The 23,255-nt window shown below is 53.0% G+C and overlaps 1 protein-coding gene across 1 annotated transcript in view; it reads right to left on the reverse strand.

The window, feature by feature from the left end:
* The window catches only part of CDH4 (cadherin 4), a gene marked incomplete at its 5' end in the record, with an annotated part of 569,921 nt that overhangs the window by 126,712 nt on the left and 419,954 nt on the right, over positions 1-23,255 (reverse strand). The window contains one exon of the mRNA XM_081257492.1: positions 8,723-8,896. Coding sequence (XP_081113618.1) covers positions 8,723-8,896 — 174 coding nt within the window. The remainder of the gene's footprint in view (positions 1-8,722; positions 8,897-23,255) is intronic.

Here is a 23,255-nt window from a genome sequence, read left to right on the forward strand (position 1 = left end):
TTTTAAAGGCCTTGCTGCTAATTCCAGTATCTGGGTGACCTCAGGGTTAGATTCTATGAGTGAGCGGTTTTTGCCTTTTTTGTTTTTGTTTTTGTTTTGCATGTCTAGTAATTTTTGTTTGGATACTGATCACTGTAATCATTGTAGTTGATATTATACAGAGAATCTGGTTCTGTTATCTTTCTCTGGAGGCTGTTAACTTGGTTGGACTGAAATTTAACTCTGTTTACCTTGCCGTGGGCAGCAGCTGAAGTCTCTTCTCCGTGCTTTCAATCTTCTAGCTGTTGCTTTTCTTTGGGTTCTTTGGAGTTCTCCTTGTGCGTGCACAGTTTAAGGGGTAGCCAAGGAGCTGGACAGAGCTTATAAGTGTATCTGGGAGTCTCCATCTGTGGCTACATATTTTATAGGATTTATCCCCTCACATTCCAGCTGCTTTGTCAGTTCTAAACCCCATCTTCCAGCTCCTCTGGCCAGTAAGACCGGGTTTCTTCGTGAGATCTAGCCATACTTTGAGGCAAGGATGGACTGGGGGGTGCTCTCAAAGGGAAAGCCATATAAACACAGGTCTCACCCAGTGCTGTTTTCTTTTCACGGGTGGAGTCCCCTACAGTTTCTGCCTACTATTCATCACTCTCAAGTAACTTCAAATAGTTTTTAACAAAGAACTTCCCCTAGAGTTTATAATTGTTATTTGAGGCGTGTTAGTCTGACATAAACTCGACCATAACCAGAAACAGAACTTCCAATTTCAGTATTTTCAAGGATTGTTTATCTCACCTAACTATCTTCATAATGATCGTGAAAGGGTGACTAGTAGAGGCGGGCATGATGGCTGTATCATTCATTCACTCAACAAGTACTTAATGACATCTACTCTGTCCCTGCTGCTGTGCCTGACAGGTGAACTATCCCTCAAGGCCCTTTACATTTACTGGGGAGACAGACCTATAATCACTGAAAAAACAGTGTCAAAAAAGTGTCAAAAACTCTACCACAATGGCAGGCAATGGGGAGGACCCGTGTTGGTCCTGAGAAGTGGGGCATTCTTAAAGGAGGCAGGAAGTAGCCAGGTTGGGGGGTGTCAGGTACAGGGGGAAAACACAGGACTCCAGGTAACCAAGGGTGTGATCAGGACTGGAAGCTACAAGTAGCCCAGCATGGCTGGAGTTTGGTGCACCAAGGGGCAGAGTCAGATCGTGGGGTCCCGTGTGATGTGCTCCAGGGTTAGGTTTTCTCCTGGGGACAAAGGGGATATGATGGAAGGGGAACAACACACACACATTGTGCTTTGAAAGGTCACTTTCTTCCATGAGAAGGTACATAATGACCATGTCAGTTATTCATTCATGGATGGACACCTTCAGAGTACCAGAAAATAGGTTCCTAGGTGGACTCAGTGACAATTACACTCCTAGGTCACCCAGCAAACATTTTGTAGGACAACACTGAGTTAAAATTCAGCCAGCTCCATCACATGTAGTTATACATCCGATGAACATTTATGGAGAGTCTACCCTGGGCCAGATACGGGCTCGCTCACCATCTCCCTGTCACACATCTCATAATGCAGACCCCAGCCCAGGGCACATTTCATCACAAAACCAGCTCCTGAGCTCTAGTCCCCCAAACCCAGATCATCCTCCATTTACACAAAAGGTCGATAAATACTTGTGATTGGATGTGAGGCTATGTGGTGCACATGCACAAAACGGGAATGAAACTGTCAAGAAAATGTGAAGAAAACTTTTGACTTCAGTTGGTTCAAGATCATTTGGATCGTCAGATGTGAGGGGCTGACTTTTACGACCCTTTCCAAACCACCTGCAGCCGAGCTCTCGAGCTCCCTACTCTAGAAAGGGCCTCCTGCTCACCTTTCCCAAGAGGCCATCTCTCATGCTAAGCGATTATGCAAGGACTTCCTTCCAGAGTCTTCTATTTAGAGCTCCCTTGCCAGGCTCTCTGGCAGGGACCCCGAGGATGGGTCTGCATGACTTCTTGTCTGGTAAAAGCTCAACTTCCAAAATTAAAGGACTTTTCTCCCAAGAGCATTACCTTCCTCCTCATCACCTAGAGCGGATTCCCACAGGCGCCCTGGACAACCTCTCAAGTTAACAAATTCTGAATTTGTATTAGACTCAGCTAAGAAACGCATCCTCTTTCTAAACGTTTGATTTGATTCTCATTCTAAATCTTGCTGGAAGTCAAACCTAACATCCATGCTAGAAAAGCACGTGTCTTTTTAAAACCCTCCTCTAGTCTACATGTGAAGGAATCCTAACCGAGGTAGGGAAGGGACCAAATTCCGGAGGACAGGCAGAAAGCTGATGCCTGGTGGCTCCTGAGGCCACAAAAGGGCTCTGTGTTCTCTCCCTTCTGAGTCCCCAGTGACTGCGTGGTGCCTGGCACCCAAACTGTTCTGTCCAGAGCCCGGGGCTGGAATTTGGGAGCAGGAAGGTCTCCTGTTAACCTTTGCTGGGGGTCCCCTCCTGCCATTCCCCGTGATCCCCCCATAATGAAAAGGCTCTACCCAGCTTCCCAGGGGATCAGCTTAGTGACTGTGAATTGGTTCCCGCTTCCTTCTGAGAGGACAGCCTGGATCTTCTGAGTGCTGTCTCGTGAAGCGGCTGCATCTCCTCACTCACCACTTCACTGAGAGCGCGCTCTAATTCTGGGGGACGTGGCACCGGGAGTGCGGACCGGCCTGGCCCGGGACGTCACGGCTCCTAGCAGCCCCGCCAGCGATAGCCACCTCGCCCTGCCCGGGGCCCCCTCGGCGGGGCGAGCGAATCCAGCGAGGGTCTGTTCTCCCTGCACGGCCCAGCGAAGGCTCACGAAGAGACAAGATACTCTTTCCAAGGAAAACGCCTGTAAGTAACACAGGTTTTTGGGGAAGAACATTCTGCCAGCTGCTCTCCCTCCTGCTTTCTCATCTAACATCTCTTATCAGAAGGAATCGCCGTAGTGAGCACAGAACTGCAGCCGATCCCAGCTGAACCTCCAGAGCTCCACACTCAGCTTCCCACTCCCGTCAAGCTGTAGTCACGCTGGCTGTGATTTGGGCTTCTTTCGGGGCAGCACCCCCCCCAAAAAAAAACACTGACAGGAAACTCATCGACTTTCTGCAGACACAAGTGGGGTAGAAAAGCACCTCAAACCCTCGCCTGTGCTCTGTAAGAGTTTAAGGGAGAAAACGGGGAGAAGGAGCAAGGGTGGGTGCGGGGGCAGACGGTGAGCACACGAGTGTGCGTGCACGTGTGAAGTGGGAGGGGCTGTGTGCGCACGCGCGTGTGCATCTGCCTGCATGAGTTTCTGGGCTGAGTTCTCCCGTAATGACTTGGAATCCATTGGGAAAACAAATCTTTTACAGAAACTGTAATGGAGATTCCATTCTCCATTTGCTGGAGATACCATCTCCCCATAAGGACCAGCTCAGCTTGGAGGCCGACTCCAGGGGACGCAGTGCCAGGATCCACCCCCCCAAATGCCACATGCCATGGCCAGAGTGCTGTGCGAGCCCAGGGGCGCCCGGGACAGCGTTGGCCATGGGGATCGCTGCCATCACTGCCTCCCTCATTCATTTATTCATTCATTCGGCACTCGTAGTGCCTGCCGTTGACAGCACAGAGATGCAGGCAGGGCCCCTGCCTTCAGGAGGCCTGTCCTTGGATGAATAAATAGCAGGCATGACGTCAGACTGTACTAAGTGCCTCGGAGGAAGTACAGCGGGACAGTGGGGTAAAGACAGACCAGGCTTGGAGAAAGGCAGGTGAGTCAGGTCTGATCGCTCACCTAGACCACCCCCTTCCTTGGCGCAGTGGGGCCCTTCGAGCCGAAAGGACATGCACTTTCTCGTCTGGGGAAACCCACTGGGGCAGCACACAGCCGTTTCCCACATGTACCCCTCCTCCTGGGCACAGAGCTGGGCCGCGTTCCCCGGGGTCCCCTGCAACTTGGCCAATGGAATTCAGGCGGGAATGGTGTTTCCCACGTCCAGGCCCAGCCGACCCTGCGCCCCTCCCTCTGGCGCCCTGCATGACAGCCCCCAAATGATCTTCCCAGGAGCAAGAAATAAACCTCTGTTCTGTTAGGTTTCTGAAATTGTGGGAATGGCTGTCAGAGCGTCAGCCTTCCCTGCAGTCCGCGTTGGAGCAGACGTCCACCTGGAGGTAGCCTCCCTCCAGGGGCTGCGGACACGTCAGGGGGTCCGAGCAGCAGAGGACACGGTCTCTCCAAACAACAGCGACACTGCAGACGAGAAGACAGGAGAGGCTGCCCCTCAGTGAGTCTGGGCAGCGGCTGCTGGCTTCCGGCACGTGGAGCGCACAGCCCTGCTCATCGCACGCCGGACGCCACGCCCACACCTCCTGTCCCCACGGCTCCAGCTTAGAAACTTCACCGGCAAGGAGAGTCCTAGGAGCCTGCGTGTGCAGGGGCCTGAGAGCTCCCGCCGTCGCTGCTTTCCTGCCGGATTTCGCAAGGTTTGCGTTCACTGGGGGGGGTGGGGGGGTGGGCTCATTTCCCTGCTTCAGAGCGGTGCATGTCCCCCATCAGGGCACACAGACGTCACTGTGGCCTCGTGAGAAGACTGCGCCCCCTTAACACAGCCACAGGCCCGTGGGGCGCGAGTGCCTGCTGCTCAGGGGAAGCCAGCTCTCCCCTCTCCTACTGCCAGACCTGACCTCTCTGCCTCGGGGCCGCCGGCAGTGGTCAGGCTGGAAGCAGACTAGTGTCTTTCCTCCACTGTCCAGCAGAGGACAGACGTGGCGGGACCAACCGACCCAGCAGATCTTGGGAACCCCTGCAGGACAAGGACTCTGACCACAGTGGCCTTCTTCCCTTTTGGAACCTTTCACAGGCCTGGGTATGACTGGGCACAGAGGAGGGAAATTCCTCGTGTCGGTACCCATATCATCAACTCTGAGAAAGCTCTGAGAGCCAGGACGACAGAATATCCCAGTGGCGGCAAGATGCCTGCCAAATGCACATGTGTGAGGGTGTGAGTGAGCAAACGCCCCCTCGGGGCTCATTACAGACTCACCCATCACTATAAGGTTCCTGACAAGCGTTGAGTATTGGTGAGGATGACTCGGCCAGACGTTCCGGAGTTTGGGAAATGAGGTGGATCTGGCTTGCGGGTCAAATCGGGCCCACTGCCTGCTTTTGTAAATAAGGTTTTATTGGAACCCAGCCACGCCCGTTGGTCTACATATGGCTGAGGGCCGCCTTCACGCTACAAAGGCAGAGTAGAATAGTTTCAACAGAGGCCAGTCGGCAGGCTCACAAAGCCTAAAACATTTACTACCTGGTCCTTTACAGAAAAAGTTTGCCAATGGTTCTGAAGAAACTTAGGGCAGGACAGGAAAAAAGACGCAGACGTAGAGAATGGACTTGAGGACACGCGGAGGGGGAAGGGTAAGCTGGGACGAAGTGAGAGAGTGGCATTGACATATACACACTACCAAATGTAAAATAGATAGCTAGTGGGAAGCAGCCGCATGGCACAGGGAGATCAGCTCGGTGCTTTGTGACCACCTAGAGGGGTGGGATAGGGAGGGTGGGAAGGAGGGAGACGCAAGAGGGAAGAGATATGGGAACATATGTATATGTATAACTGATTCACTTTGTTATAAAGCAGAAGCTAACACACTATTGTAAAGCAATTATACTCCAATAAAGATGTTAAAAAAAAAAAAAGAAAAAGTTTGCCAATCCCTGAGCTAGATGGACAGATTTCTACTAGAGATGACCTTTGGAGAGCACAGCCCAAGGACTTCAATAAAACTGGCTCACACAATGAAAACCTGACTCCCTGTCCAATTTGCTTTCAATCCTGATGACACTTGAGAGGAAGCTTCTGGCTCCAGTGTATCTAAGACACGTCAACACTTGCATGTCCCACCCCCCGCCCCAGAGCTATGTTTTCTCTACTTTATGCTTGTTTTACAGTCGACTTCCGTTGTAACAGATACCTCCAGCTTTCCAATTGTGAGCTAATAAAGCCTCCTTTTAGAATAAATTTATTTATACTGAAAATGAACTACTAGAGAAAATCTTAAGTAAATGGCAAGTGGCAGTCCGACGCGGCAAGGGCCTCGAGGGCTGGTGGGGGCCCCAGAGCCGAGTCACCGGCACCCCCATCGGCATGGGCTGTGCCCTGGGCCTGGCGCATCGGCCTGGAGGACTCTCAGTCTGGGAAACTGTGCCCGGGCTGGGGGGGTCGATGCTTGAGTGCCTCCCTCCAGTCCTCACCTCCGTTTCGCCGTGATCTCGCCCTCCCAGGCAGGCTGCTCAAGGGCGGGTAATGGCTCTGGAAGTGAACTCCCATCCCAGGGGATTGAAGCAGGAGGGTGCCTCTGTGTGACTGAAACTCAGCAGGACCCTAGGGGGTCTCCTGGTCACAAAAGGCTTTCCGTGTCCCCTGTTTCTTACTTGCAGGAAAAAGGCTTCAGTCTCCTAGACCTTCCTGAACACCAAAGAGCAGATTCAAACACTTGCTAACCAGGGAAGTAAGGGAATGTGGAAACAAAGGGGGAACAATCACACTGCAGTGCAGAGATCAAAGCAGGATCCTGGTTCCTGCTCAAGGAATATACGTAACAGTATCTTCAGTTCTTCTGCAGGAACTGAGGACCCCACCCAGGTGGAGGATGGCAGCTCCAGGCTGAGCACAAGATTCCTAGAGCCCCATCCTGTTACCTCACCAGCAACCAGTCAGAAGAAAGTCACACACCCTGCAGCCCTCACCTCAAGTTTTGCCTATAAAAACTTCTCCCCCAAAACCATCAGGGAGTTTGAAGTTTTTGAGCACGAACCACCCATTCTCCTTGCTTGGCCCTGCAGTAAACACTTCTCTGCTTCAAACTCCAACATTTTGGTCTGTTTGGCCTCCTCCGTGCGACAGGCACACACACTTGTGTTTGGTGATATGCTGAGCTGGACACACCCTCCTGCTCCTTTTTTCCACGACTGCTACACACAGCACTTCTGATGCCAGAGGTGTCACCACATCCAGCAATTCTCTGCGACACCAGCTGGGGGTGCTACCATTTAACCCAACTCTGACACCATCTACCCGGAGAGGGCATCCATCCCACAGGTTAAGGGCTCGGTCCCCCGAGATGCTCCCACTTCAGACGTCAATTGCCAAGTCCAGGTTGTCACCTGAGCTTCTGACCGATTGGCTGTAAATATGAGGTTCCAACAACCCCCTCCTTGGGTTTGATTAGTTTGTTAGAGCAGCTCACAGAACTCAGAAAACCAGTGTACTCACTAGATTATTGGCTTATTGTAAAGGGTATGACTCGGGAACAGTCAGATGGAAGAGGCGTAGGACGAGGTGTGGGAAGGCGCTCGGAGCCTCCACGCCCTCCCCGAGTGCCATTCTCACTGAATCTCCATGTGTTCACCCCCTGGAAGCTCTCTGAACCCCGTCCTTTTGGGTTTTTACGGAGACTTCATTACGTAGGCACAACTGATTAAATCACGGGCCGCTGGTGACTGATTCAACCTCCAGCCCCTCTTCCCTCCTGGGGCGGGCGGCGGGGGCGGGGAGGGGAAAGTGAAGGTCCCAGCCCTGCAGTCACAGGGTTGGTGCCCCTGGTGGCTAGCCCCAGCCTTAGGTTCCCTTGGGACTTCCCCAAAGTCCCCGCATGCACATAAGCTCAGATGTGCTAGAAGGGGTTTGCTATGGATGTCTGCAGACATCTTTTTCACTCTTATCATTTAGGAAATTGCACGGGTTTTACGAGTTCTGGCCAGAAACAGGAACAAAGACCAAACTAAGTCACAGTGTCACATGTGGTGAAGGCAGGGTGATAGTCACGACACGGCTCTGTGGCTGGGGTGTGTATGGTGGGGTGTCTGACCTGGGGGGCCCTGCGAGGTTTGCTGCTGCATCTCTGCGTTTTAATAACCACCCCCCAGCTTTCTGCATCAAAAAGAACAGGAAACAAAACAGACTAATCAGGCCAAGGAATGAAGCCGACGCCTTAATAATACTCCAGGGGCCCTAGCTCCACAGGTGGGGAGAGGTGCTGGCCACGGATGGGATTATTTAATGGGGTTCTCACCACCACTTTATCAAATTGTTGCTCAGATTGGGTTGCAATCTTCCTTCAAAGGGAAGAAGATAATGCTAGTTGATGGCCTTAATCATTGAAAAACAAATTTGTAAAATGAGTCCTTCAGTCCTTCAGGAAAAGCAACCTTGTGGTGGCTGCTGGGAGCAGGTGACCCTAAGGGAAGGGACACAGAACTGCCCCCTGGCACCTCCGGCTCAGTCTCAGCACCTCTGACTTTTCACCAAGATCATGGTCAACGTGGACAAGCCATCATTCTCCATTCAATAACTTAGTCATAATTGGGAAGAAGTGTGAACGTGCAGACCAAAGGAAGGTGTCAGAGGTCAAAGGCCATGACCCAAGTCTCCATCCCATCTCCTTCCACGCACCAGAACAGCCAGTGGACAGTAACCGGAGAGAGAGGACCCAAGGCAAGCAGGCCCGTCCACCCTGGAGGACGCAACTGCCCTTCTGACTTTTCTCTGTTCTGTGTATTACTTATCTCATTACTGAAAAGGCAAAATCTTGACCTTCTTAGACACCCAGTTTAGAGCTGGTCCCAGGCTCCAGGAACGAGCCCATCAGACTTGATTCGCGAGATCCCGGGAGACACAGGGGCTAAAGCCGAGAGCTTCCCCACCGGCAGGACGGTCCCCACTTACCCTCACCAGCTGCTGCGGGAAGGGCCCGCGGGAGTTTTCTGGCACGTTGATGGGTGGGATGACCCAGTCCCGTTTCTGCCGCCTCAGCCCATTGGAGCTGTGATGCTGCGGCCACGGCAACAGCGTGTCATTCGGCGGCTGGACAGGGTCCAGGGCTGCACTCTTCTTTCCTTTCTGCAGCGTTATTTGGAAGGGAGAGAAGAGGAAAAGAAGCCTGGTTAGGTTTTGCAGAGGAAAAGGCATCTGTTAGAATTTGTACTATCCTAGATCCAGGGAAAGATTGGATGGTGTTGGGAAAAGTGGGGACGTGTTAGGGAAAAAAATCTAGCAAGACCCTCATCTCTACAAAGAAATGGACTACAGATTAAATGGGGGTTAAGAAACCATAAACAAAGAAGAAAATATAGCTGACTCTTTAACCAGTACATCAGGGCTTTTTAAGCCCAAAACAATGGAAAAAAGCTACAAAGGAAAATATTCATACATTTTAACTTAAAACCCTTGTTTACGAAAACATACCCTAAAAGCAATTGATGAATTTACAACAAAGCTGACAAAGAGCTAAGAGCCTGACTATATAAAGAGTTCCTACAAATCAATAGGAAAAAATTGGAACTTTATTATAACAGGAAAAAGACACAAATAGATAATTAACAGAAAATAAATACAAAGGATCAATAAACTCATGAAAACTGTCCAGTCATCAAACAATGTAAATTAAAGCAATATATCCTCCTCACCCATCAAACTGACAAGAGTAAACAAAATGAATCCTCCCCCCTGAGGAGCGTGTTGTGAGTGAGTCAGCAGAGGGTGATGGTTGACGGTGTGGGGTTTGGCGTTAAACAGACCTGGTGTCTTATGTTTACCTGCATCCAAAGATTCATGTGACACGGGGCAAGTTCCCTTAATCTCTCTCAGCTCCAGCTACTTCTTTTATAAAACGGGCTTGGTAATAACAGCACTGAACTCAGAGGGTTGCTATGGAAATTAGACTGATAAGAGCCCATGCCTGGCAGGAACCAGCGGGACTGAATGTCGGCTGCTCTGAAGTCAGTGGGGCCCCTCACTGCTGGGAGCAGCATTCTGTCAACAGCTATCAGAAGCCTCAGAAATGGTCCTCGCTTTTGACCCCATAACTCCACAGCTGGAAATCTGTCCCAGCGGAACTGCATGTGGACAAACCCGCCAAATAAAGATGTTCATTGTGGCTGTCTTTATAATAACATTATGTATATGTGAAATAGTAAAAATACCAGGAAAAAATTCTGGAAGTCTGATGGTGGTAAATAATATTTAAATGCATTATACTACGTTCATATCTTGGGATACTACGTGTCATTAGAAGTTACTTTTTGTAAGTCAGAAAGAGAAAAACAAATACCGTATGCTGACGCATCTATATGGAATCTAAAAAAAAAAAATGGTACTGATGAACCTAGTGGCAGGGCAGGAAAACGATGTAGACATAGAGAATGGACTTGAGGACGTGGGGAGGGGGAAGGGTAAGCTGGGACGAAGGGAGAGAGGGGCATTGACTTATATACACTACCAAGTGTAAAATAGAAAGCTAGTGGGAAGCAGCCACATAGCACAGGGAGATCAGCTCGGTGCTTTGCGACGGCCTAGAGGGGTGGGGTAGGGAAGGTGGGAGGGAGGCTCAAGAGGGAGGGGATATGGGGACATGTGTATGCATATAGCTGATTCATTTTGTTGTATAGCGGAAACTAACACAGCATTGTGAAGCAATTATACTCCATAAAGATGTATTAAGAAAAAAAAGAAGTTACTCTTTGAAGGTATGAAGAAATTCCATACACTAATAGGAAGTGGAGAAATGGCACCAAAGTATACAGGCAGCATAAGTCCCCATGTTTTTTTCAAAGAATAGAGAAAAGATTGGAAGGAAATACATAGAAATGTAAACTCTGGTTTTCTCTGGTCACCAGTTTGTTTTTATTTTAATTTATTCCTTTTACTTTTCTGTATTTCTGAATGTTATAATGTACATGAAATTGTATAATTAGAAGAGCTAACAGGACTCACATATACACAAGATATCTACACCTATATCACCTCCATGTTTATTTTCAAGGTGCCCCGTGTGGCTGCCTCTGCACCGTTCTCATGGTTGATGTTCATTTCACTCCGAGTCTCAGAGCCAGGAGCATATGAGAGCTCATGTGGCAGAGACAGACCTCGGACCAGGACAGCTCAAGCCAGAGAGGACAGAGCTGGCTGGAGGCCCTGGGCAGCGGCCCCTCTCCAATCTCGGCGGGGTCCCCACCCTCCAGCTGAGCTCCCACCCCGTGAGAACCCCTTGGTCTTGGCATTGCCCGTTGAACCTTCCCCACTCCCTTTTGCAAAAAAGTTGCAGAGAAGTAAGTTAGACACACGTAGACAAAACTATTAAAAAAAAAACCAAACAAACGTGTCAGTCCTGAACGCCAAAACTTGATGCTACATCAATGGAAAAATCCATCTGGACAAGCCACACTCCAAAGAGACCCCCCTCTGGGACTTTCCCCACCAGGGGTCCAGCTGTCTTTCGTATTGAGTTCCTGCACTGAAGAGTCTGCAGCAATTAAAAACCAAAAGGCTTCCCTAGGTCACTTCCCATCCTTCATCAGAGGATCCACGCAAGGTGTGTGCATCCCCAGTGGCCTTGATTTCTACGGAAACATGACATTCTCTCAACATCTATTCAAGTCAAACTAACAGATGCTGCTGCCTTGTGACCAACCCTGCGTCTCTCATGATGACAGGGGTGGGGTCATCTCTAGCCTCCTTGATGGGCAACACAGAACAGTGTTCAGGATGGTCCTGGCCACACACCCCCCCCTTGCAGCCAGGATGCAGACAACTGCTCTCCACGCGTCAGGGGCAGCCAACGCCTCGTGGGCTCTGAGCGCTCTGAACTGTCTCTGCCTGCATCTTCCCTACTGCCAAGGCTACAGGAAGGTCATGCCCCCTCTACCAGGGAGGTGACCGGGCGGCTCAGAGAGGCCAAGTAACTTCTGAAGGCCACACAGCTCTTTAGGCAGAGGCAGGATCTGTGTGCCTCCCTCACTTCTGGGGTTTCTTCATGAGGCTCCATCCCCTCTACGGGTCCTCGTGTCAGTGTGCAGTGGGCTGGGCAAACATGGACATTCCCATCGGAGAGGCCCAAGGACGTCAGTGAAAAACCTCGGACCAGCAGAGGCATTTCTGAGTTCCCGCGGCGTCAGCTTCCAGCTTAGAAATGCCGAGTGTGAGATTCCCACCTGGACTCCCCACCTCTGCGCTGATGCCTGCCGCATGTGCCCAGTGAGCCCTCCAGGGGACTGCCAGGCTCCACAGATGCATGACCTTGCGGGGGCTCCTGGCCTCACAGGAAACCAGGGTCACCCGGTGCAGGCACCTGCCTCAGCAGAAGGGACCCGCTTGGTGTTTGCTCTGAGCGCGTCTGCATGCGTGTGTGGGGTGCTGGGCCAGGGGTCCCGGCCACAAGCGCGGCCTCTGGGAGGTGGAGCCTGGCCATCCCAGCTCTTGCCACATCTCCCACGTGCGGCACAGAGAATGCAGGTCTGCCTTGCCTGCTGATGCTTGGGCACCTGCAGAAGCTCACCCGAGCCTCTGAATTTTAGACTCAGAATTTTCAAGGTTTTCATCGAGCCGTTCTCCTTTTAAAAACCTGCTTTGTCTTCATTTGCTTAGGCTGAGCTTGCATGGCGTTAATTTCCCTAGTGTTGTTTAAATAAATTGCACATATTTGCTACTATTTTAAAGCTGTGAGACAAATGTAATAACAAAATCTGGCGAAGATCGATGCCAGACCTGCACTAGCTTCAGCTGGGAAGACACACCCACTTCTCTGGGGGAGGAACGCCGATGATGACAATGACCTGTCACCTGATGAGGCGAGCACGCATTCCTGGACCCGCGAGGACATCGGGCCGTCCAGAGTGCGCCACGCAAACCCAACGCGTAATCACACGGTTGGTAAATCATGTTTCCGGCCACTCTTGAAGGTATTTCTGAACAGACAACAGCTGCCGATTTCCCCACTGCACCCCAGTCACCCGTGTTTCTGAGCCAACGATGGCAGGTGTTGGGTGATAACATGAATGTGGCCTCTGTGCTCCTGGTACACATGTGCATGTTCACCTACAGGCCTATAGAGGCACACGCATGTATGGACAGGGGCAGGCACATAGAGACACACGTGCACACACATATATGTGCACGTGCCTGTGTGCTTATGTATCATATACACATGCATGTGTGTACATGTGTACATATGTGTGTGTTTTGTTTGTTTTTTTCTCCCTCTGTGTATGTAACGTGTCACAATTTTCTCAAAACCAACAGCCCGGCCCTGACAGGCTGGCCAGGCTCCACATCACTGGTTCCTTATAGACAGTTCAGCCCAAGTCAGAGGTTTTGTAACTGGTGGGGCTCTGAGAGGGTCCTGACTGCTGCGCCGGCCTTGGAGCCAGCCAAGCTGTTATCTGCAGGTTTGCAGGATGGCGAGCACTGAGGAAATCACCTGGTCCCCTGATGGGACTCTCAGCCCAGCCCACCCCAGGGAGTAGCTGGTGCTCGACAAGCAGCCGCCGAGCGGGGGACGGTGTGCAGCGGGGGTGGTGGCGTTTGGGCCCTGGGGACCCCTTGGAGCCCTGGCCCCAGGAAGGGGTGGCAGATGGGCTTTTACAGGGGCATCTTGAGGGGCCAGGACCGCTCAGGACACACGTCTGCCCTGTTCCGCCCGCAGCGAGCCTTTCCCAAAAGGGGCGGAGGAAGGGTAGGGGCCGTGGCTCCCAGGTACAGACCACGCAGAGGCCAGACGCTCGTTTGTGAGGCCCTAAATCCGTCTGCTACTTAATCAGCTCTTATTTACAAAGCATTTCTCATTTCAGATGGCCTCTCCCACTGAGCCTTCATCAATCGGGCTGAGCATCGGATTCGTTCTGCTGACGATGCTCTGAAATGGTGATTTACTAGGGGAGGAGCCTCCCCAGGCTGGGGTCCTAGTGCCGGGCCCGGGACCCGGGCTGAGACTTTTCCTGCCTCTGGGCCTCTGTTTCCCCCCCCACCAGGGCTGGACGAGCTCTGCAGTTTGGGGGCAGCTGGGGCATGGGCAGGAGGCTGGGGTACTTTCTGGAGCGTAGCTTCTTCATGTCACAACCTGGGGGGTTCCGTGGTCTCGCTCCTGAGCGATACAGGTGAGCTACGGAGTCACTGCCCCAATGGACTTGCACTTTGCAAAGACAAAACGCCATCCCGTGCCTGTGCGGTTGCTTGGGCTGGTCCCCCTCGAGGGGTGTGTACACCAGCTCTGTCTATAGCGCGTGGGGGTCTGGGGAGCCCAGGACAGGGGTCTCTCTCGGCAGGTTTTCAGGACCAGTCTCAGGCATAGGCATCCTCTCTCCAGGGACAAAGTGACAAAGCCCCCATGCTCAGGAACACAGTTCAGTGAACTCAAGAGAAAAGGGGAGGAATGGAGACAAGGACCGTCTTCCATTCTCACGGGAAGGCCGAGGCCCCAGATTCACAGGCAAGCTGCACGACTGCCATCCTCCCCCCAAAGTCATCACTTTCCACCTTCTCCTGGCACCCGGCCCGAACCTGGAGCCCAGCAGTGACCTGCACACCCGCCTTCCTGAGGTGGCTTTTGTTTTTTATCTCCTCACCGGGCACATTATCTTATTTTGTTAAGCTCCCAGCAGCCCTGTGCCCGCCCGGGCCGGCTCTCCTTGTAAGGAGGGCTGCTCTGTGTGTCTGATTATGAGAGTAATCAAGTGTGACTTCTAGGTGAGGCCTTCAGGGACGCCCCAACATCAGGAAGAAGCTGGGTCACTTCCTTTCCATCATCATTCACAAGTGAAAGATGAATCATGTAAAACTGACCTGGGGCAGGTTTTAAATTAGTGCCTCTTTTTTTTTTCTTCTTTTTTTCAAAAAGGAAAAAAAAAAAGAGAGAGGAAAGTGTCTGGGGAGGAGGATAGTCCTGTGCACCTTCTCCAGCTACACGTGGAAAGTTATAATTTGTCATCTTCTTCTATCACCCAACCACTCGCCTGGCAGGAGCACAGAATTATGAAGAGCCAAGTATAAGCAAATAGGTGACTCATGAAACACTCAGAAGTGGCACCGAGCAGGGGATATAAAGAATCCAGACTCTGTCTTCAAGGCAGCAAGTCCCTTCCCAGCCATCATGGTTTGAGGAGGGTGACAGCTGGTTAGCAGCGAATAAGCGGTACGGAGTGCTCACCTCTCCTGGTGCCGGGAGTGTAGGTGACGGGTCCCACTGCGAGACAGGCAGGGACCTGGGACCCGGGGCCCCCTGCTGCAGGGCTTGCACCTGGACAGACGTCTCCTTGAGCAACAGATACAAAGAAACTATAATGGACTAAAAAGAACTGCACCCACGGCGCAGTTCAGGTCAAGTATGAAAAAGATACAAAAAGTCCAAAAACCCAACTGCCACTTCTGAAGAGCCGGGAGCAAAAGCAGGGTCCTGCGCATGTGCCCTGCACTCACCACCACCAAAGTCACCCCTCTGGCCCGAGCCCTGGACACATCCCTATCCTCACCCCATATACGGAACCCCACGGACGCCCGGCCGCTTCTGCCAAGTGAGCTCCACTGTTCTCCAGAGAAGATGGCCCAGCAGAAGCCACTGCCCTCAAGAGGCGACGTGGATATGAAAACGGCTTCAAAATTCCCAGATCCTGGTGCGTTTCTAAGGAGCGCCTGGCAGCCCTGACCTTCGAAGATGGGGTCACAGAGGACAGCCTGACCCGCCGTGGGCCCTCCCACGCAGCCGTTGGGTCCCGTGCCACCCTGCCTCAGCACCCTACACTCCCCCCCCTTTTGAGAAAATAGCATGAACACAAGTCTGCTCAATTCAACAAAAGCTAAAGTTATGGGGAAGTTTTCAAGTTATTTCCCCATGGGATGTGCCAACCAGGCGAGCTGACCGCCAATGTCCACGAGGACACTTCTTGATCAAGGGGCTTGGGGTCAGCTTTCCGGCCCCCCCCCCCCATGGAATCATGGGCTTTCATTACCCAGAGCTGTGCCTTCTTGGGAAGGTGCCCTGTGTGATCTTCTTTCCCTGACTGGCAGTGCAGCCCCGTGGACCCTGAATGCGGAGGCAGGGGATGGGCAGGCGGGAGGGAATTGTGTTTTTTAACTTCCCTGGTCTTCCCTGCTCTCTGGTCTCCAGACTGGGCCATATGCCCAGGAGCCGTGCGTCCAGCCCCTCTCTGGGCAGTGGGTGTGCAGCTGAGGGACGGGGGTCCGGGACCTGCACCTGCACTGAGCTCCCCGCGAGATGCAGGGAGGGGAGGCCCTCAGGATGGAGCCCTGACGAGGCCGGGGCTGCTTTTCTTTCGCCACAAAGGTCAACCAGCCTGCGTGTCTCACTGCACAAAGCATCGCTGGGGCATCCACCCGGGACCCCTTTCCTTTCAACCAGCGTCCAGCGTCCAGCCCTGTAGGCTCCTGCATCTTCTCACATGCAGAGTGACCAAGACCCACTCACAGAGTCTCACCTGACCCTCTCGGTGGCCCTGATGTTGGGGAAGGAGGTGGCTCGTCCCAGCCACGGAAACACGACCAATGTAGGGCTTGGGGCCCCCAGGTTACGAATTTCATGGGTCTGCACTCAAAATGAAACACTTGGGGAATGACATGCCATGTCTGCATTGTGGACTAACACTACTTATGCTGGAACAAGGGTAGATGAGATTCATTCCCCAAATATCAACGTTGTTTACGACCCTCTCCTCTGTCTCTGATTCACCAGCCTTCCTGTTTTCATTGCTTCCTTATAGCTTTGGGTTAAACATGCTTCAATAAGGGAAATAGCATCCTTCCACTCCTCAACCCTCCCAAATGTCAAACCCAGTACCGATTTTCACGGAGGATAATTAGATTTCATTAAAAAAAAAAAAAAAGAGGCACCAAAATCTATACAGATAGTTCATTTCTCTACCTTCGGCTTCCCTTTCAATATACATTTGAAAAATGGTACTTTTTGTTTGCCTGCAAGCATGTATATTTAAAATATTTAACTAGGGTTCTGTCTGCAGCCTTCTGCCTGGTTTCCATGGTAGCTAAGGACCGACAGAATAAAAAGGTATTTAACAAACACAAAATAAAACAACAGAAAGATATCTCCGTTCTTTAACAAACAGCATGGGAGCCATTCTAAACAAACATTTGCATGAGTTTGGTTCTGAAAAGGCACTTAGTGGATTTTTTTTTTACATCCAGGACACTATAGGGAAGACGAATGCCCTATCTATGCCCCGCAAAGCACTATGGTATTTACTTGCGATCTCTTCTAAGAAGGGGAGATTGTTTTGAAAATTCCCATAAAAATCATACAAAGAAAGTTTTCCTGAATGAAATAGCATGATTATTTCTTGTGCATCTATATTTGGAAGGACAGTCTTAAGCGAACACTCCTGTACCCGCTGCTTGCTGTGTGCGGGGCAGGGGGCAGGGATGGGCACCCCCTCCCGCCTGCTCACTCACGCCCATGACAGCCCAGGAAGGCAGGGGCTGGTGCTGTGCTCACTCACACCTGGGCAGAGGTCCGGGGACTGGCCCAGGCTCATGGGGTTGGGGTCGGAACCCAGGCCACTCCCTCGGCCCCTCCCTGCTCCTCGGCTTGGACGGGGGCGCCCTGACATGGAGGGTAGATGCTACCAGTGCTTTGCGACCCTGGCACCCAGTGCCCCCGTGTCCTAGGCAGATGGGCCAGGGACTCGGGGTGGGAGCAGCCCTGGGGGAACAGCTGAGACGTGGTTCTTTAGGTAACTCGCATCCATCACCATCATCCCGACGGAAGGCTTGACGTTCTTCCGTAGTGTCAAAACCACACTTCTTTTAACAGACACTCAGAGCACACCCCTTGCCCTCTTCAGCCTTGTGTCCGCCCAGAAATGAAGACACAAGACAATGCGCCCACCCGTGCAGCCCAGGGAGCAGGCAGAATGCAGGTGTAACGGACGGGAGCACAGGGGAGGACATGTCTGCTTTAGGGGCCACGGTAAGGAAGTTGGGGGGATGCCCAAACGTTCAGACAAGCCCGCCCCACCGTGTGTGTGTGTCACCTCCACGAGCCTGGCCAGGCTGCTCGGCCATCCTCACCCCCCGGCACGGCAAGGACCCCCAGCGCCCGAGCAGTTCCGCCTGCCCCTGCCCGGCTTGCGCCGACGTGTGGACCCAGGGCATCCTCTGGGGGGTGTCCTGCGCATTTGCAGGGTGTTGAGCAGCATCCCCGCCTGCCCCCACCTCCTGCCGTTGACACAAGCCAAGCTGTCTCCAGGCATCTCCTGCGAGTCCCCTGGCTGGTAACTGGCTCTGGAGAATCCAGAAAATTATGTTTTGCCAGGAACAACATAAATGAAATTACTCTGTAGTTTACAGAAAAAAAATACAATCACAGTAAAAAAAAAAATTAAATTAGCAAGTTAGGCCAAAATGTATGACATTTTCCTGGAGTTGTTAGCAGTGGGACCGAGAGGCGTCACTCATATTGGTGTCAATTAGTGAGAAAAATGGTCAGTTTTGTCGGTGTGGGTGATCCTGGAAGGCTTTGGTCGGGAGGAAGGTTAGTGTCTGACAGGCAGTGAGGGAGGGTCTCTCTCCCCTCCTTTTTGAACTCACATCACAGCGCCTGCTTTGCTGAAGGAGAAGCGGAGAGCACTGCTGGGGGTGGGGCAGGTCCTGCAGAAGTGACGGGACATCACCCCCATAGGGACATGGGGGCAAAGCGGTGGATCTGGTGGGATGGGCATGGCCAAGTGCCCTCTGAGGCTTTTGTTTTGTTTCAGGAAAAGGAGAAGCTGAGAGAGGGGGGATTCTAGGATCCAGGCAGGGGTACTGGGTGGCGGGACCTCCCAGGGCAGGGACGGGACAGTGCCCAGAGTACAGGGGTGAGGAGTGATGGACCCCACGGGGCAGGAGACGGAGCTGGGCCGGCCCCTGGGGGCCTCCACCCCACTTAGCAAACCAGCCCTGCAGAGACAAGCAGGAAGCAGGCCGACCCGGGGCTGCAGCGGAAGGAGCCACCCTCCCGCCCCACTTTCAGCCCTCCCTGGGGCCCTGACACACCCTAAAATAGACTCAGACGCCTGACCAAGGGCCGCCTGGCCAGGGACCTGCCCGGCCACCTCCCCCAGCCTGCGGATGCTCCCTCTGTGGGAATGCTGGCTTCTCTCATCTCAGGTCTCGACTCAGATGAGTCCTGACCTCCAGGACACAGCGGCAGCCTCTACCCTCTCCCGGTCCAGCCCCCCGCCAGGCACCCCACCTTAGTCCACCCCGTGGCTGCAGCTCAGTGGTCAGGCCTGTCGCCGCCCTCGTGGGACCATTCCCGGTGATGCCGTTGCATCTTAGAACGTTACGAAGTGTCCGGCGGGGACATGCAAACAGTCTTCACTCACCCAGTGACCAAGGGGGCGACTTGGGATCTTTCTGACTCACGGGGCTCAGAGTCCTTCGAGCACGCCCGCCGCTCACTTGCCCCCTCGGGGTCTCGCTCCTTGGCCCACAGGAACGAGACAGGGCAGGGTCGTGCAGTCCATTCCTCTCCCCTGGCCTGCGTGTCCGAGGCTTCCCTGCCTGGCAGCGGCCCCTCTCTCTCGTGCCCTTTGCTCCCCCCAGCCGTGGAAGCCAGTGAGCCACCCCTCGTCTTCATTCCCTTGTCCCCCTCAAGTCTCCGTGAGACGGTGCCCCAGGCTGCGACCCACCCCCCGACCCTGGGACAGGCCAGGGAAAGTGACCAATGACCGTGATGCTTTTCTCCCTGGGCTGTGGGACCCTGGGCACCTTTCCTGTGCAAAATGAAGGGTTGACCCCGACACTCGTTCAAGGCCGTCTGCAGCCTGAAACACGGCCCGAGCTGGACCTCCTCCACCTGCGGACCCCAGGGCAGCTGGCAGCCCCGCCCCAGGGCGGCTCTCCACAACTGCAGAAAACGCACCTTCCAGCAATTAGAAGTCACTCGTGCCTTCACGCTGGCAGAGTTAAACGCTGCAGTCTTCTGGGGAGTTCTGCGCATCCGCTGAGATCTACTACTGATCGCCCATCGCCGGGGCGGGCCACCGGGCTGCGGTCATGACCACAGACTCTGGAGGGACCAGCCTCCTTCCCGGCAGTTGTACGGCCTCTGACGTGGAGAAGGAAACACTTGTTTCTCCTGCCGTCCCCCAGGCAGTCAAGCCTGCGCCTGAAGCAGGCCTGCATGGGCGGCACCGCCTGAACTTGCAGGAGTGAGGAGGTCATTATCACCCACTAAGGCAGCTGCCGTCCTCCCGGGGAAAACAGGCACGTGGACGGCTGTCTGCAAGCCCACTGACCACACTGTTGTCTGTTTTCTGAGAGTTGCTGTTTCTCAGTCACATTGAGGCCGTCTTTTGGAAAAGCATATAAGGACCATCTTGCTACTTTTTGAAGGTGTGCACTCTGTCACTCGGCTCCACCTAATGACCTTCAGGTGCTTTCCCAAGGTGACGTCTGGCGTGGAAAGCCCCACGCGCCCCCTTTGGTTAAAACTCCAAGTCGGCAGTGTAGGGGTTCAGGTGCGGGCACTAGCCCTCTGGAGCTCATGGAAAGCGGGTGATGCTGGGACGCAGGGCCGCTCGCGGGCCAGACTTTCCTTAGGGGCTGCACCGCCAGGGGGTTGTAGGAATGGCTTCTCAACCAGGCCCTCCCCATTCCATTGTCTGGTAACCAACCTGGGCATCCATGATACCAAGATGAGCTCCGCCCACTCGCAGGGGGCAGACCGTGGGGATGGGGGTGATGGACCCCAGGGGCTTAAAGAATCGGGGTCTTGGCAAGCCTTGTCCTTGCCGGTCCTGGAGACCCAAGCAGAGGCGAGGATAGGACTTGAGGCGTCCGGAGCACTGGGTTGGATGCCCGGCTCCGGACTCACATCCCGTCTTTGGGAGGCTGCCTTGGGTCTGCCGGCACAGCCCCAGGGTTGGGCGTCCACCTCAGCTGGAAGGCACTGGCCACACCCCTGGTGACTGAGTGTCCTGGTGTCACCGAATCAAAGCACCACAGACTGGGGCGCTTCCACAACAGACGCTCATGTCTCAGTTCTGGAGGCCACAGGCCGAGACGCAGGCGTGGCAGGGCTGTTCCTCCCGAGGGCCAAGCAGATGTGTCCCAGCCCCTCTCCTAGATTCTGGTGGCTGCCGGCAACCTTCCGGGTTCCTTGGCTTGGAGAAGCGTCACCTCGATCCCTGTCTTCATCTGCACACGAAGTTCTGTCCGTGAGTGTGTCTGCGTCCAAATTCCCCTTTTAATAAGTTCACTTGTCATGTTGGATTAGGGTCCGCCCGCCCTAGGGACCTCACCTGAACTAACCACATCTGAAAACCCAGTCCCATTCTGAGGTTCTGTGGGTTTGGACTTCAACCACAGGAACTTTGGGGGGCAAAGTTCAGCCCATCCACCCGGGGAGGCCGAGACCCCAAGGAAAGAAGGCGCTTCAGCATCTGGGCCTGGTCCGGCTGCTGGGTAACGCTCAGCTGAGTTTATCTTTCATAGATGCTGACATACTCTAAGACCCAATATTAGTTTCATAAACATCAGTTTCTTTCTTGCAAACTATACCCACAGGTCCCATTGACAATTCCAAGCACTACGGCAGCCAGTCAGATGACAACGAACTTTATCTTCAGTATTTACAGCTAGGCTGGAATATTGCTCTGATTCCTCGGGGGCGATTCAGCACTCCCATGGGAAATACGTGACCTCATTTACATTTTCTAATTGAATTGCTATCAGCTTTCCTGCAAGACTGCACACAGAAAGTTCTTCCAGATTCCAGCCCTGCTTGTATTACCCACAAAAAGACCGCCTTTAAATTGTTGCTAAGAAAGGAAAGGAAAAGGGGAGAAGTTGCCAAATTTTTATGGTTCACCTAACTGGAAAGCTGTCAGTTTTGCTGGCTCCACAGTCGCTGGAATAACGTGCAAGGGAGACTGCGCTTGACGGGACCTTGACACGGGAGAGATGGAATTTATGGAACCGGGAAATTAGGGGGTCCCCTCGCACCCTCCTCCAGGGATTTGCTCCAAGGCTCCTCTTGGTAAGAGCTTCTCGGGACTTTTAATGCTGCAAATGGCTCCTTTGAAGGAGGCCCTTGTGTTTCTAGAAACTTCTGCTGACACAACTCCCGCTGGCAACGTTCTCGTTGGACACCCCACCTCTCCAAACCCAGCCAGGAAGCCCTCTGCACGCATTAGAAAATGTTTGAAAATTGTGAATTATAAGCGACATGCAGGAAAGTGCTTGGAATGTCAGTGAACAGACACGAGTGATCACAGAATGAACACCTGCCCCCAGGACCCCCTCACGTCCCTCAGGCCCCGACCAGGGCCACCTCCTCTCACCTCCCACAGTGGTCCCCTGCGCGGCTGTACACGCACTCTGAGCTGTCCACGTCTGGGCTCACAGTCTGCACTTTCCTGCCTGGGTGCCTGCCCTCTTTCCCTCGATATGTGTCTGTGAGATTTACCCATCCTGTTGCTTTGTTCATGTTTGCGGCTATATAGCAATTCACTGTATGAATCCACCACCAGGCACTTATCCAACGTAATGAGGATGAGTGTTTGGGTTCTTTTCAGGTTTATCAAATTCTGGCGCAGAGCTGTTGGTATGAATGTGTACACACTTCCGTTGGGCTTGTACCTAAAACCAGCAGCATAATAAAAAATACGCATTTGGTCTTTGCCCTCCACAGAGCTCTCAAAACTAATCTCTGCAGTGATGGGCTGACAGGAGTATTTTACCCAGAGCTCCTAGGCCCCTAGGAATTTCCTGGGTGAGAGAGCACCTTTTGTCCTCGTGAGGTGACTCTGGCGGGGGGGCTCCTGGAGGGGGCTGGCCACCAGAAAGCCTAAGCCATGATTAGAAGCTTGGAGCTCTCAGACCCACCCCCCATCCTCTGGGGAGAGGGGAGGGGCTGGAGGTTGAGTTCATCGATCATGGCTACGTGATGAAACCTCCATAAAAGTCCCTAAACTCTGGGGTGTGGAGAGCTTCGAGGCTGATGAACACGTCCATGTGCCAGGAGGGTGGTGCACCCCATCGCCACAGGGATAGAAGCCCTTGCACTTGAGACCCTTCCAGACTTTGCCCTAAGTAACTCTTCATCGGATGCTCCTCTATGTCCTTTATAATATCCTTCATGGTAAACCAGGAAGAGTAAGTGAGTGTTGCCCTGAGTTCTGTGACCCATCGTAGCAAATTATCAAACTGAGGTGGGGGTCGTGGGAACCAAGCTGGGCGGAAGCGAGTAACCTGGAGACCCACCACTTGTAACGGACGCCCGAAGCGGGGTGGGCTTTTGGGACTGAACCCTGAGCCTGCGGGGTCTGCGCTGACTCCGGGCTGCGAGTGTCAGAACTGAATTAAATTAGAGAACACCCAGTTGGTGTCCCTGGAAAGTCAGAGAACTGGCTGGGGTGGAAAACCTACCCCTTTGGTGTCAGAAGTGTGAGAAGAGGAACAGTTTTCCTTT

The sequence above is a fragment of the Mesoplodon bidens genome, assembly GCF_964165515.1.
Source record: "Mesoplodon bidens genome assembly, chromosome: 15".
NCBI classification, from domain to species: domain Eukaryota; kingdom Metazoa; phylum Chordata; class Mammalia; order Artiodactyla; family Ziphiidae; genus Mesoplodon; species Mesoplodon bidens.